Raw genomic sequence first — 13,379 nt, 5'->3', positions numbered from 1 at the left:
AAAAGCTTGAGTAACTCCATCGGCTTCAAAATGAACCCAGACGTGGCGGACCAAACTTTTATCGAAAACCGTGATCACCCGACGCCTTCTGAGGGTGGAGGAGAAACCAAACGGAGGGGCATCTTTCAACAAAAGTAGTCAAAAACATTTTGCAGGACAATGTGGAGAGGGGGGTGGAATTTGACGTCATTGAAGCAACTTACGCAAGAAGCATACCCTGTGCTTTCATTGTGGCGAGCAGCACATCAGAACAAATCACATGAATCGTTGATAACAAAGAGAGATCATGGTTTTAGAGTAGGTAACCTTGTATAGGAAGAAACGTTGTATACAGCCGCGCAGAAGAACTATAAAATATCGAACTCTTTTAAATGACGCATTCAGTTGCTGACGCCAGAGTTTCGTTGTTGGATATTTTTAATACTTACTGTCGACAGATTTTCAGAGTTATGAAGTAATCAATTTCAGGATGTTTACCACGCTGCGTCTTTCTATTTTTGCAGCCTTTAAATGCTATCATTACCAGAATCTATTCTGTGGAATGGCGCAAAACAAGATTTGAATGTTTCACCACTGGCGCTCTTGTTATCAATTACAGATAAAATTGATATTGAAAGCCTGCGAGCGTAATTTCCTTATCTCGCCGTTAATTGAACGCCTTTACCGCTGTTTGGAACGCGACGGAGAACGTAGCTTCCAGACTTCTAGATGTATTTACGTCCTGTCGCATTATTTTTGAATCGCTTTGGGGTTGTTTTAGCGATATCGCGTCGGCATGAGATTCGCCACATCAATAGTGCATTAAAGCCCACGGGGTATATTTGGGAAAGTGTCCGAGCGAAGATCGATATTGCATTATAAACTCCTTTTAAGTTTGGGAGCCCTGAAAGCTATATGATTGTAATGTGGTCAAACATTAACGACATCTCGCATGCTTTGCCTGTTCCTTATCTGTTATTTTTGGTTGGTTTCTGTTGACCATTCAATTTCAAAATTCCGCCAAGGGACCAACATTCCATAAATATATGTATTTCGTCACTAGATAATTGTTTAGTTAGTTAGTTAGTTAGTTAGTTAGTTAGTTAGTTAGTTAGTTAGTTAGTTAGTTAGTAGTTAGTTAGTTAGTTAGTTGATTGGTTGTTGGTGGTTGGTTGGTTGGTTGGTTGTGGTTGGTGGTTGGTTGGTTGGTTGGTTGGTTGGTTGGTTGGTTACTTTGTTAGTTAGTTAGTTAGTTTCGTTTAGTTACTTAGTTAGTATAGTTAGTCAGTCAGTCAGTTAATAGTTAGTTAGTTAGTTAGTTAGTTGTTAGTTAGTTAGTTAGTTAGTTAGTTAGTTAGTTAGTTAGTTAGTTAGTTAGTTAGTATAGTTAGTTAGTTAGTCAGTCAGTCGGTCGGTCGGTCCGTCCGTTCGTCAGTCAGTCAGTCTGTTAGTAAGTTAGTATGTTTGTTATTTTGTGTACTTTTGTCTATTCAATCGCTCGTTAAAATGTTTGTTTCTTAACTAATAATTTTTGCTATTACTTGAATCAGGCAGTATTGCCGCATTGATTCCAGTGATTAGCTTGCTACTGAAACAATGTGAAGAGTGATGCATCGACGCTAGTCGCAAAGTTTCGTTAACCTGGGCTAAATGATCTCATCCTTTATGTGAGAGTGATACATTTTCATGACAACCCGAACCCAACATACAAAGAGATGCAAGTTCAACACTGTGAAAAATGGTTTTCGGATTCACTCTCAAGTCCCAGGTGTATTCATTTTACAGGTTGATTCCCGATAATAACATTTTACGAACCCCTTCTTGTAAAAGCTGCGAGGAAGTACGTAAAACGAATCTTGAAAGCTTTCAACTGTAGAGTGTCAATCCATGAACAATCACCAGTGCCTTGCCATTTGCTGTTATTGGATTGAAGCTTGTCAGAATCAAGGTCACGGAGGTAGCTATCAATCATAGGATTGCAATTGACAAAAGACCCGTTTATTACTATCCATTCCTTTTTGTGCGAAATTTACTAATTTTCTAGTATCCACTTGCGAGGTGCCAAAGATCGCTTGTACATATCAGATGCTAGATTGACTGCAAATGAAAGCATAACACGCAATATGAAAATTCAATTCCGCCGAGATAATTTTATTGTGAACACTACACTTGGCGTCACCAATTTCAGTACAAGAAACGCTGCTTTAAGTAAATACAAAGCAAACCATCGTGGTCTGATACTTTTATGGAAACTATTTTGAAATCCATTGATCATTAGATATTGCGGAGAAACATATTTCGTCGGTGAATATAAATCATAGATTGACGAAATTAGCTTCATCATGATCCAGTTCGATGAGTATTCACCTTTGCCTTTTATGCACATTGCTGAATGAACGGGTTGTAACTCTGTAAAACAGATTTTTTCCTGATATGCAAATGATTTCACTAATGATTTCGTTGATTGCAGCAATATTATATTTCTCATATATTTCTCATGCTTGTGGTAAAATGGATATTTAAATGAGGATGGATGGTGAAGACAGCAAAATTACATTGCCATATAGATAAAAGGGAAAATGTAATTTCAATGACTGTTTTATATCGTATAAGCTGTAATACCAGTATCATTTTCCTTCGTCATTTCGCATCAAAAATCAATTAACCCTCTAATAGCTCTAAGTGATGAGTGGGCAATAGTATTATAACGTTCTACCTAAAAGGAACAATTACCGTATTTTGAAAGAAAAAATATTACTTTTTGTTCCTTGACCCAAATACATTTTCAATTCACGCTTCTCCTCAAAGTGTGTCAAGGCAAGATGTATCGGACTTAACGACAAAATGCATTGTTCATTGCAAGCTATATTATCGTTGACAAATGAGTTCCAGTCCGTATTAAAATTCAGCTGGTCTACAATAAAGCTGGGTATTGCACAGACGCAGGCTGTAGTGACTGGTCGAGTACTAAGGTATCGCTACGTGATTCTAGAACAGGACAATAACTGTAACACGATTGGAACTAATTTGGGAGATTACGATCTTTAAATTGTTCAAGCTTATCACAGGTGTTAGTTGCCTTATAGCTGAGTGTTGGAATATTACATATTGCCCATAAAAACACTGAGGTGAATTGCAAAAAAAGAGAAAAGTAGATGAGCTTAGATATGCTGATTAAACCAACAGTACTGCAATAATCCTAATCTCCCAAATCAGTTCCAATCGTGTTATGTATTTGGCAAACAGAACTGAAAAGCTCAAATCTATACGAACATGCACTATTAGTGGAGCTTCAAATTACTTATTCGTTGGAAGCAAACCGTTTCATGTTATCTCTAATGGTGATATTAGGTGACTACAGAAATTCACAATTTAGGAAATTTACTAGAATAGAATGTGGAAAAATATACAGTTCACACGTATACCGATGACATCACAAATTCGACACCTAAAATATTCTGCTGGTGACTAATTTTTTTTAATGAAAATGCTGATATTTTGCCATGGACGGTGGACGTTTCTTGATCACATCAGAATTTCCTCGTTGTTCACACCTTCTTCAGGAATTCCGTTGTCGAGAGAGATACGTATTGACGACCTGCTGGCAATGTTCTACGAAAGAACAAAATTATTCAATGATGTGAAATTCTTATATACAGTGACTTGCTGGCACTGGAATAGAATATTTCAGAAAATTGAAATAATGGTGAAAAAAATATTTTTGCTCTGCAAATAATTCCCGTATAGATCGTTAAAAAGATTCGTGTCAGTTGGACAGGAACAACGTCATTACCGTACGAATAACTATTTGTCAAGACTTTGTTGCATTATTTACTTTTTTGTGAAGGTCTGCAAACTTTTTATTAAGAAACGTTAATCATTTTATTGCGACTATCTCCGTTCTTATTTTTGGTTTGATAATGAATTCAAGTCAAATTAACGAATTTATCTTCGTTGCAAGCAATATAATATAATAACAAGACAGGTAAATAATTGAATATTAACAATACGAGGGCATGCGAATGTTAACTGTGCATGTATTCTTGACCGAGAGGAGATCTTTGTCCCGTGAATTACATAAGAGGTAGTCGTCAAATACCACGATGACTTGATGAAAGTCATTCTAGTGTTACAATAATTTGCATGCAGCTTGTCATGCCTTGAGCAACATGTTTAGATAAAAATAAATTACTATTTAAGTAATTCCTGCCGGCCTATAATTGACGAAATTAAACTTTACATAACACGGTATACGAGGCGAAGCCGAGTGTGTGTAAAGTTTGCTTGAGTTCATTTTTGGCGTAGAGGATATACTATTTGCTTTTATTTTGTAGTGTTGGCGATGTCAGTGAATTGTAGATATCGAAAACATCTGGGGGCTAAAATGTTGTATATTCAGATACATTATCATTAACAATCTGGAATAGCGTCACGAAATTCACTGGTATTGGCAGAAGCGTATAAAGGGTTGTAAACAACTAAGGGAAGTCAATGATTATATGAACGATGTAGATGTTCACAGTTAACAAAAACTGCACCATGTAATAAGAGCAAAGGAGAAACTGTATCTTCCCAGAACTAACAGAAACATTACCAGTTTGGAACGGGATATAAAATAAAGATGCCGTGTTGTGACCTTAAAGTTACCTTCACCTCAAGAGGTAATTCCTTATGACTATCATGTTACCTGTGCATTATATGTAGCTTATTGGTTCCTTCACTTTCAAAGTGTTCAAACGTGCTCATAAAATGATACGAAAGATACACGGGCAGATAATGGTATTGAAGTGGCTGCATAGGTTATAACATGTGTGTATTATTACCGTATGTGTGATTTCTTCGCTTGTCGTAGTAGTCGTACACGATTTGATGAGTAGCCGGTTGTTGCAGGCACGCTGCTGAAACTCAGCCCGTGTGTCAGCTCAATGGTCTGTTTCTTGCGGGCAATCTGAGCCCTGACCTGCAAGATGTTGATAGACAGAGAATCATTTGAGGGTATAATGCGCCTCGCTCGAGGATATATATTCAGATTCTCAAACTTTTAAAATACTCTTTTGGTATATTACTTGTTGGGGCCTAATTTAAACTCAATTAAATGAAGTTTTAATCGGCTCATTTTTTGAAAAGAAGAAAAAATTACATTTCTTCACAGAGTCAACACAAAGGATGGCGGCCATCTCGAATGTCAAGTTCTGTAAATATTGGGTAATTTGTTTCCCGGGAACCAACCTTTGTAAGGTACCTGTAACCTCGTTTTTATTCTTGATTAAGTAAGACTTCAGTTGAAGATTACTTCAGCATAGCTGAGGAAAACAGGTTTGAGGCTTGTAGGCTACAACCTTGAGAAACTGCATACATTTATTTCAATGGTTCTAATACTGTCCTTATCGCTGATGTTAATAATGATGTACAAGAGAAGAAGAAGAATTGGTATCCGTTACGACGAGGTGCATGATGGTGTAATAGAGTGTTGTCTTAAGAATTATGTTTCATTATTCGTTCAGCGCCTTTTTACCTCTTTGTGGTTGTAGCTCTCGCGCGGGGTTCTGGGTAATAGTCGTATATCAAGACACCATAACATCTCAATTTGAATAATTTGATAGTCCCCCCCCCCCCCATCCATTTTCTGAAGTCAATTTTGAATTGCGTGTATCTGTATTGGGTGTGCAAAAGCTGGGGGTAGGGTACAACATTCTTTCCCTGATGACGTAAACTGGCTTGAAATGCCATATACCTTATAGTTTTAGAAAGCTTAGATACTGGTCTTTCTAAAATGCATAAGTTTTTAGCAAACAAATATGACATCATAGAATTGGATGACTATAAATCGATTTTTTCTTGTAGTTCAGTATTTTTAACCGCAAGAAAATACGATAACTACGGTTTCCTTCCAATGAAGCAAATCAAACAGATTTATGGATGATATTTACTAATTGCAGTGTGCTGAAGAAGAAACTAAATGTCAAAATTGAGTATTTACCATGCAGTATTGCCTCTATTCACTAAACTTGCAAGTTTTGACGGTGATTTGCGGCATAAAATTGTTCTCTATTCTGAGATTTCACAAACTGGAGTATTTAAAAGACATCAATGATAATTTGTGTGGTACACTGTAATTTCCAAAAGATATCTCACAGTCACGAAGAAAACCGCCACAGGGCGGTACAATGCGTGAATGCTCGTGGTTTCACATTTATCATCTGTACACAAAGGGACAGCCTGACTGAGTAAATGATAGCCCATTTTAAATTCTGATTTTAACTCGATTATAAAAATCTTTTCATTAAACTCAAGCCCAAGTAAATACATCGTGTCTTTCCAAAACTGGGCATGTGACATCAACAGACAAATAAAGCTCAGTTTTTCAATAAACGATGCCAACATATATTACCAGAGATTAAGACAGTATCCCTTACATGTAATAATTGCGAAATTGATTCCGCATTAGATTTCGTATACGTGAGAGCATCCCGTATACGTGACAGCATCAATACACAGACAAAACACGATAATGAGGAATTGATGTCTTTGCCTCGGCGCATGCGCTTTCTTACCTCGGAGCTGTTCACGCAGTAGAAGATAAATATGAACAACCCTTGGAGCGAGTTGAGGATGGCGAAGATGTACTCAAAGAAGATGGTGTGTTGGTTGACGGAGAGCAAGCCGAACAGCCAAGTCATGCCCAGCAAAGGCAACAAAACGATTGCGGCTTTCAAGCTTGCCCTGTACGGAGAGAGAGAGAGAGAGAGAGAGAGAGAGAGAGAGAGAGAGAGAGAGAGAGAGAGAGAGAGAGAGAGAGGAGAGAGAGAGACAGACAGACAGACAGACAGACAGACAGACAGACAGACAGACAGACAGACAGACAGACAGACAGACAGACAGACAGACAGACAGACAGACAAGGGAGAGTTTTAATTGCTGTTGATATTATTATGAAAGACAATACACACATCATACATGCGCAATACTAGCAGACAGGGAGTATGATGTGTCGTTTGATTTATCACCAGCATTTTTTCCGTCGTTGAGCCTTTTGTTAATCTTAGTCATTTAGCCTCATAAATCTGACGGATAGATGCCTATACAAGCTGGAGCAGAACATCTGGGTCCTCGGTATCGACTTGCAGGCAGCGTTTAAATCTCAATTGTAAAGGAGAGCATGCGCACTCTACCTGATTTTGGTGTATTTGTCATCTTCAGCACAGTTCTGTAACTTTGCAATTACTCGTACAACCATACCAAGGAAAACGACATTGGTGAGTATGACTGTCAGGGCGGGGCCGACAAAAGCCCAGATCAAACCGCTGTCAACTGACAACCAACAACTGAAGACAAACAGATGTAGTCATGGTTATTTGCACTAACTTATGGGGGGAGAGCGATGAATAATGATAAGCAAAGATTGATGTACGATCATATGATTATAAGATTATGGGTTTGGAATTCTTTGTAATAGTTGAAACCAGAAGCGCTGATGAAAATCTTTATTTTCGAGATTGGATTGAGGTGAGTGATATAATTATCGTTCATAGCGTGGGCTTGACGAGTGAACAAGCGGAGATTTAGATTCCAGCCGCGCTTTGAAATCACTTCGGGACTTACAGCATATATCATTTGTTTGCGCTTACTTGTTCTCCGATCCATAATGATCGTGGTCGATGGCTACAGAAATCACCACTATCACCAGGGGAACGCCTATTAAAGAGGAAAGACGGTGATTGATAAGTGCAGAGTAGTTGATGCAGATCATGCAGATTTGTCAAATCTCCGGATCTATCAAACACACTATTGTATTTTTTTTCGCTGCTTCTCACGTATAATCATCCTCGCGGAACGCCGCCATGGTAAAGAATTTCCCTTTCCATTCACTTGTCTCCAATAGAACAAAGAGCACCAATCTCTTCATAATATTCACTCGTGTCTGATAATCCATCAATCGCTAAGTCTATACATGAGTCAGGCGAACGTGTTCTCAGAATGGACAATGAGTCGACAGGCTTGTTTCGGTGGGAAAGTAGGATATCACAACATGTGATATTTACCCCATCCGGTCAGAAAGTAGGCCGTGGATCGCCTCGCGGGGTTGCTATCGAAGACGGTGACCAGCTTCGCGTAGAGCTGTATTCCCTCCACCAGCATCCAACAGAAGACCGAGGTGAAGAAGTAGTGAAGCAGTACGGCCACTATGGTACAGCCAACCTACACGTACAAGCAGACGTCAATGTTGAGTTTTGTTATCACACTTTTAGAATTTTATGACACTTCTAGCGGTTCGGTCGTCACAGTAAAATCAAGTTCACTATTGCACTATCCATATCAATTTGATTAAAAATGGCTCGTTTCCAATTTGTCAATGTAGCCTTAATGTGTGTAATGCCAGATGTTATGGTTTATACATCGATAGCCCGGATAGAGTTCATTGGTTTGCAATAACATCCCATATTGTAAAGATAGCATTTTGCGTGCAAAGATGACGTTTAGTATTGCGATGAACTTGAGAAGAAACATAAAAAATGACCTTGTTTTCTAGAACTAAAATAATGAAAAAGATATCAAATGACCTGATAATTATTATTCCCACTTTTAGATGCGCAATTAATATCGATAACTGCTTTAAAAATGGTAAATTTTATTCTGAAATTAACAACATGACAAATTTAGTAATTAAACAACCTTCTTTAACGTTGCTGTAACATTGAAGAAATTCGACATCTGCTCCAGAGGAATGAAGAATTAAAATATTATTTTTTTGACGTTTTCTTTTCAGTGAAAAGACAGAACATTAGCTTTTTTACTGTAACAATTGTATGATTCATCAGGCCCCGCATCCATCCTTTAACCCTAATTTCCCCTCAGGTATGTGCTACACGCTGCATGCTGTTAGAAATTTGGTCACAACGGGTTCGGTGTAATTGTGTGAGATTATATGTACTACGCTGCAGGGTTGAAACTACTTGTACCGCCGTGAAGGCTGTAAATCACATCTCATCGTCTTCCAAATATTAAATACCTAATAATATACGAATCAAGGAAATAGTAAATGTTGGGTTTTATTTAATCTTTCATCGCCACGCAATTATTATAAGTTGTTCCAGTCGTGTTTAAAAACACGAGGGTTGTGGATAAGTCTGGCTTTGACAACCAAGGTAAATCAACCTAATCGGTGTAGAGTACAACTTTTGTGTTTGGCATTTACAAAATAGTTTAATGTGACGTTTATTTTGAATTTGGTTTGAAATATTAAGCAAACAGTCTTCGAATCATTGATGTTCCAAGTATGTCTTGGTCCACGCTACAATTGCTGGTTCGGAAACTTTTTTTGGTTATTTATTTCTGCGGGACGCCAGTAAAGGATTAATGTCGGAGGCAAGATCAAAGACCTTAGAACGTCGAGAGACATCAAATATTCAACGCAAACATCAAGTAGTAACTGATGATGGCCCGTGAGAATAGTTCATAAAGAGACCGGTCTTGCCTACATACAGGACGACCACGCATGCTCGTTTCTTATGCTGTTATGTCATCGTAGGTTTGCTTACGAAGGGCCATACACAATAGCCCATAAGCAGACATAGTACCTAATACTCTGAGACACACTGGTGTTAGCTAATAATTACACAATATTAATGATATCAAATACCATGGGTTTTTCTGTTTACTAAGTTCATTTCTCTATCGCATAATTTTTTTGCATGTAGAGGCTTTAAAAATAGTATATTTGTATAGAGAAGTAAAATGTGTATATTAACTTTTTGTTAATTTTTTCAATCAGTTGCTTCATTTTTATTCGTATGATGAACATATCCGCAATAAATGCTACAAGTTATTCGTAAAGTTTCAGTATTGTTAAATTTTGTACTAAATATGATACTGAGTGTATTTGCGTTGGGTGGCTATCGCGCCATTAAGGCGCTTGTATATTACGTCAGGGATCTTTGGAAGAACCTCAGACACTAACATTTCCCTTACCCTCTTCGGTAATTAATCAATGACACATGTTGAGTGTCCTCGTCACTAAACGTCTTTTTAAATCATAAACTCACTTTATTACGCGTTGCGGCGATTCCAGCGAGGAAGATGACCTGTCCGACACCAATGGCAAGACAAAGGTTTACGTGAATTATTCTTTCCTGTGTGAAGTGCCTGGATCAAGGAGAAAACATTCAATACAAACTTATAGCATTGCACGATGAACTTGGATCAATATTCAGGTACAACTGAAAAACATCAGGCTAGAGGTTAGAGTTCGTCGATAGTCGAACAAACAAACAAACATGTCAAATCGTTATCACAAACACGTCACATCGTTATCTCGAAATTGGACGTACTTCTTTGCGCATTTGCGAACAACTGGGCAAAATTATTGGTATACCTTTAGTATATTAACGTATATTGACGTACAGGGAACACCAAATTAGTTATTTTCTGCTTATATCTTTTTATATGGAACATATCAATACGTTGATATACGCAGTGTATATCTATGCAGAACAAGAGTATACGTAAAGCAGATCTTTGCACATCAACTGTACACTGTAATTGTGCATTTATTCAGTATACGTACTTGTATATCAAACATTTTGCCAAGTGGGCATTGTTATGCTTGCACCCGCCCTTCTTTCTAATTCCTGGTTTGACCCATGATGGATAAAACTCATTTAGCACGTTAAGTACCTGTGCAGCTTGGAAGAGAATTAAGGACTGACAAAGTTCAAGAAAGGTCACAGTGATTAGACCGTCCTTCTCAATAAATCAGTTCACTTCAGTAAAAACTGCCGTATATTATGTTGACGTTGACACTGACCTTATAACACAGAATGTCACGATTGTCAGAGTAAGTGATATCAGCGACACTCCACATCCAATCAAACTGATTATTTCCAGAGCCTTCTCGTGAACTTCACCCATCTACAAATTGAAGGCATCATCAATGAATTATGACCAAGAAACTTTAAAAGCGATGTTTCAGGTTCAAAAACCTTCCCGGGAGACAAGTCCACGTTTATAGGCCCATAAAAAGCGTGTATTAATTGATGGAATATCACTTTACATAAAAACTGCAGGGGATTCGTTTTGTATACGTCTGTCACCCTGGTCAATAGTTCCGAGAGCTATGTGACCCGGGAGATGGCTCATTTTGCATCGCTGTCATTGTGATTCTAATAAACGATAACCTCTCATATTTTTGCGTAGACGATGAAAGGCTGCGGTCTTAAGTTTACATCGCTTGAAAGTAAATGTTGGAACACATCAATCCGTCAATGGCATCGTCCTTGGAAGTAATTACAAATAGTTTCTCAATCTACAGAACGCAGGGTCACAGAGGATGAGTCAAGCAACTACATAAGAACTCAACGTCCGTCAGGTTTCAATTAGTTTCTTGTTCAGAAAACGTGAGTTTATTTACATGTGGTCTAGAAACTCTTCGTTTTTTTGATAAAAAAATATTACGTGTTTCACAACATGAACAGTTGCCTTGGACTTAGGTGTCACGTCTCTTGAAACATTGAGAGAGAGAGAGAGAGAGAGAGAGAGAGAGAGAGAGAGAGAGAGAGAGAGAGAGAGAGAGTTGTCAAGGATGTCTTGCCAGACGGAAGGTGACTGTCACCAGTGCTAACACTGCAACGTAGACATATCACATCTTTCAGAGAGTATTTTACTCTGGCAATACTAGGCTCCAGTGGGCCACTATAGCTGTAACTTTTGCTTTTGATGAGTTGGTCGGTATCCATGATTTTGTTTTGTATGCAACAAAAGTTTATTGTTCTTCTCCCCCTCAGCATGTTAAAACGCCCACTACATTTAGCTTGTCGGCACATCGTGCATATGCGCAAAACGCACTATTGTTGCTTTTATTTGGATTCGAGTCCGGATCAGTCAACGATCACTCTGCAGTCGAGACATGTACAAGCTGAATTGACAAGTTGAATACTGCTTATCTCAACATATCGTGGGGAGTAGAACTACAATCTGTTGTTGACATATCAAACAAAAATATCGGGGGGAAAGTCATGAAAAGTTAGAATTACAGGCCCCTTCAACAAGGCCTATGCGTACGTTGGCAAACATGTTATAATGCCTTTAGCTACACACACACACGCAAACACGGAGGAGTCGGTTAATTTCACCAACTCCTCCAGGGAAACCATGAATTGATAAAGACATATTCCATACGGCGTTGTTCGTATTTCTTTGAAGACCCTGTCGTCTTTAATATTTACATCTACTGACGTCAGCGGCGAATACTGGACAAGATAGATCAGTTTTCACCGCCGTGTTTGGGTGACATGTACGAGGAGGTACTCATAAATATATATTAACAATGATGTAAATCTGGCCCCGGGGGGAGGGGGGAAGAAGTCATACTTACATCAAAGTCTCGCACCCTATGAGGACAGCAAAACTGGTTAGATGAGAGCAGAGACAAGTCGTGTGAGATTCGTTGGTTTTCGAAACTTCACATCCATCAGAGCTCCAAGACATGCGTGATCTTCTCAGACGCATGAGTTTAACAGAACAAAGAAAACAAAAATTAGTCAGAGTCGGCTTAGCGTACTCGTATGAATTTACCGTGATCTTTTTTTCGCCTGAAAGTAACGTTTCTGTTCAAACATAGCAGCGATAAGCTCTTGTCTCCTCGCTGCACATGACGAAATTCTTTTGAAGCATTACAAGATATTCTTCACGACAACAGCTAATAGTTGACTTTCATGAACTTCAGCTAGATTTCGGTTGTTGACCGTTTTAAAAACAACCCCCTGTAATTCATATAATCAGATCAACCGAAAAAGCGGTTTTTCCCTTCTAAGTTTGGACATCTAATGTTTTCTTCAGCCGCAATGTAGAAACCTGAGTTTACTACAGTACTGACAAACGGTAAAATAAGCTCTCAGCAAAACCATGGTAATTATTGTGCGTACTGCATAAGCGGCGTGATAAAGCAAAATGCTGAAATTCCTCAACCATAAAATTCAAAAGCCGCTCACTTATATGTGGCGTACGCTGGTTGCCATGTAACACGATTGGAACTAAATTGGGATAATTGGATTGGCACAATTTCTCAAGAATTTTAGAAATTTGTCTAATATTACACCATATTTGCTTACCATCTTTAAAATTTTATTCAAAATTTACGATGCTGTTGAAATGTTATGAGTAAGAATCAGTGCATGATAGTATCTAATGCAATATTGTTCAAAACATTTGAACAATATTCATATTTGAATGAAAATATGAGAGTTTGTCGGTAGTTTCCTCATTACTGAAACACTTGTAATAATTTCAGTTTGTCACTTTTCCTCGACCAAAATGAAGATTTTCGATTGATTTACAGTTTAGTCAGGCAGGGTCATTTAAAATGTGCCCTGACTCAATTTAATGTTTAGGAAGCCTTAAATTCA

The 13,379-nt window shown here is 38.2% G+C and overlaps 1 protein-coding gene across 1 annotated transcript; it reads right to left on the bottom strand.

Moving 5' to 3' along the window:
• Positions 1 to 2,112: 2,112 nt before the first annotated feature.
• Positions 2,113 to 12,497, bottom strand: LOC139125038 (adhesion G-protein coupled receptor D1-like). Its single transcript, XM_070691152.1, has 9 exons — positions 12,350 to 12,497; positions 10,784 to 10,887; positions 10,023 to 10,122; positions 8,022 to 8,178; positions 7,608 to 7,674; positions 7,152 to 7,304; positions 6,534 to 6,702; positions 4,803 to 4,939; positions 2,113 to 3,591 (listed from the first exon to the last, which is right to left on the bottom strand). The coding sequence occupies exons 2-9, from the start codon at positions 10,885 to 10,887 to the stop codon at positions 3,528 to 3,530; spliced, it is 951 nt and encodes a 316-aa protein (XP_070547253.1). The 5' UTR covers positions 12,350 to 12,497; the 3' UTR covers positions 2,113 to 3,527.
• Between the last annotated feature and the right edge of the window lie 882 nt (positions 12,498 to 13,379).

The sequence above is a fragment of the Ptychodera flava genome, chromosome 3 (assembly GCF_041260155.1).
Source record: "Ptychodera flava strain L36383 chromosome 3, AS_Pfla_20210202, whole genome shotgun sequence".
NCBI classification, from domain to species: domain Eukaryota; kingdom Metazoa; phylum Hemichordata; class Enteropneusta; family Ptychoderidae; genus Ptychodera; species Ptychodera flava.
Note: the sequence above shows the minus strand (reverse complement) of the source record. Positions and strands in the feature narration are given on the sequence as shown.

Excerpts from the sequence above, each read along its gene's own strand:
- LOC139125038 (XM_070691152.1), bottom strand. The coding sequence starts at position 10,887 with ATGGGTGAAGTTCACGAGAAGGCTCTGGAAATAATCAGTTTGATTGGA. Across the intron at positions 6,703-7,151 it reads GACAAATACACCAAAATCAG|GGCAAGCTTGAAAGCCGCAA; the intron begins GTAGAGTGCGCA and ends CTCTCCGTACAG. Across the intron at positions 4,940-6,533 it reads ACTGCGTGAACAGCTCCGAG|GTCAGGGCTCAGATTGCCCG; the intron begins GTAAGAAAGCGC and ends AACATCTTGCAG.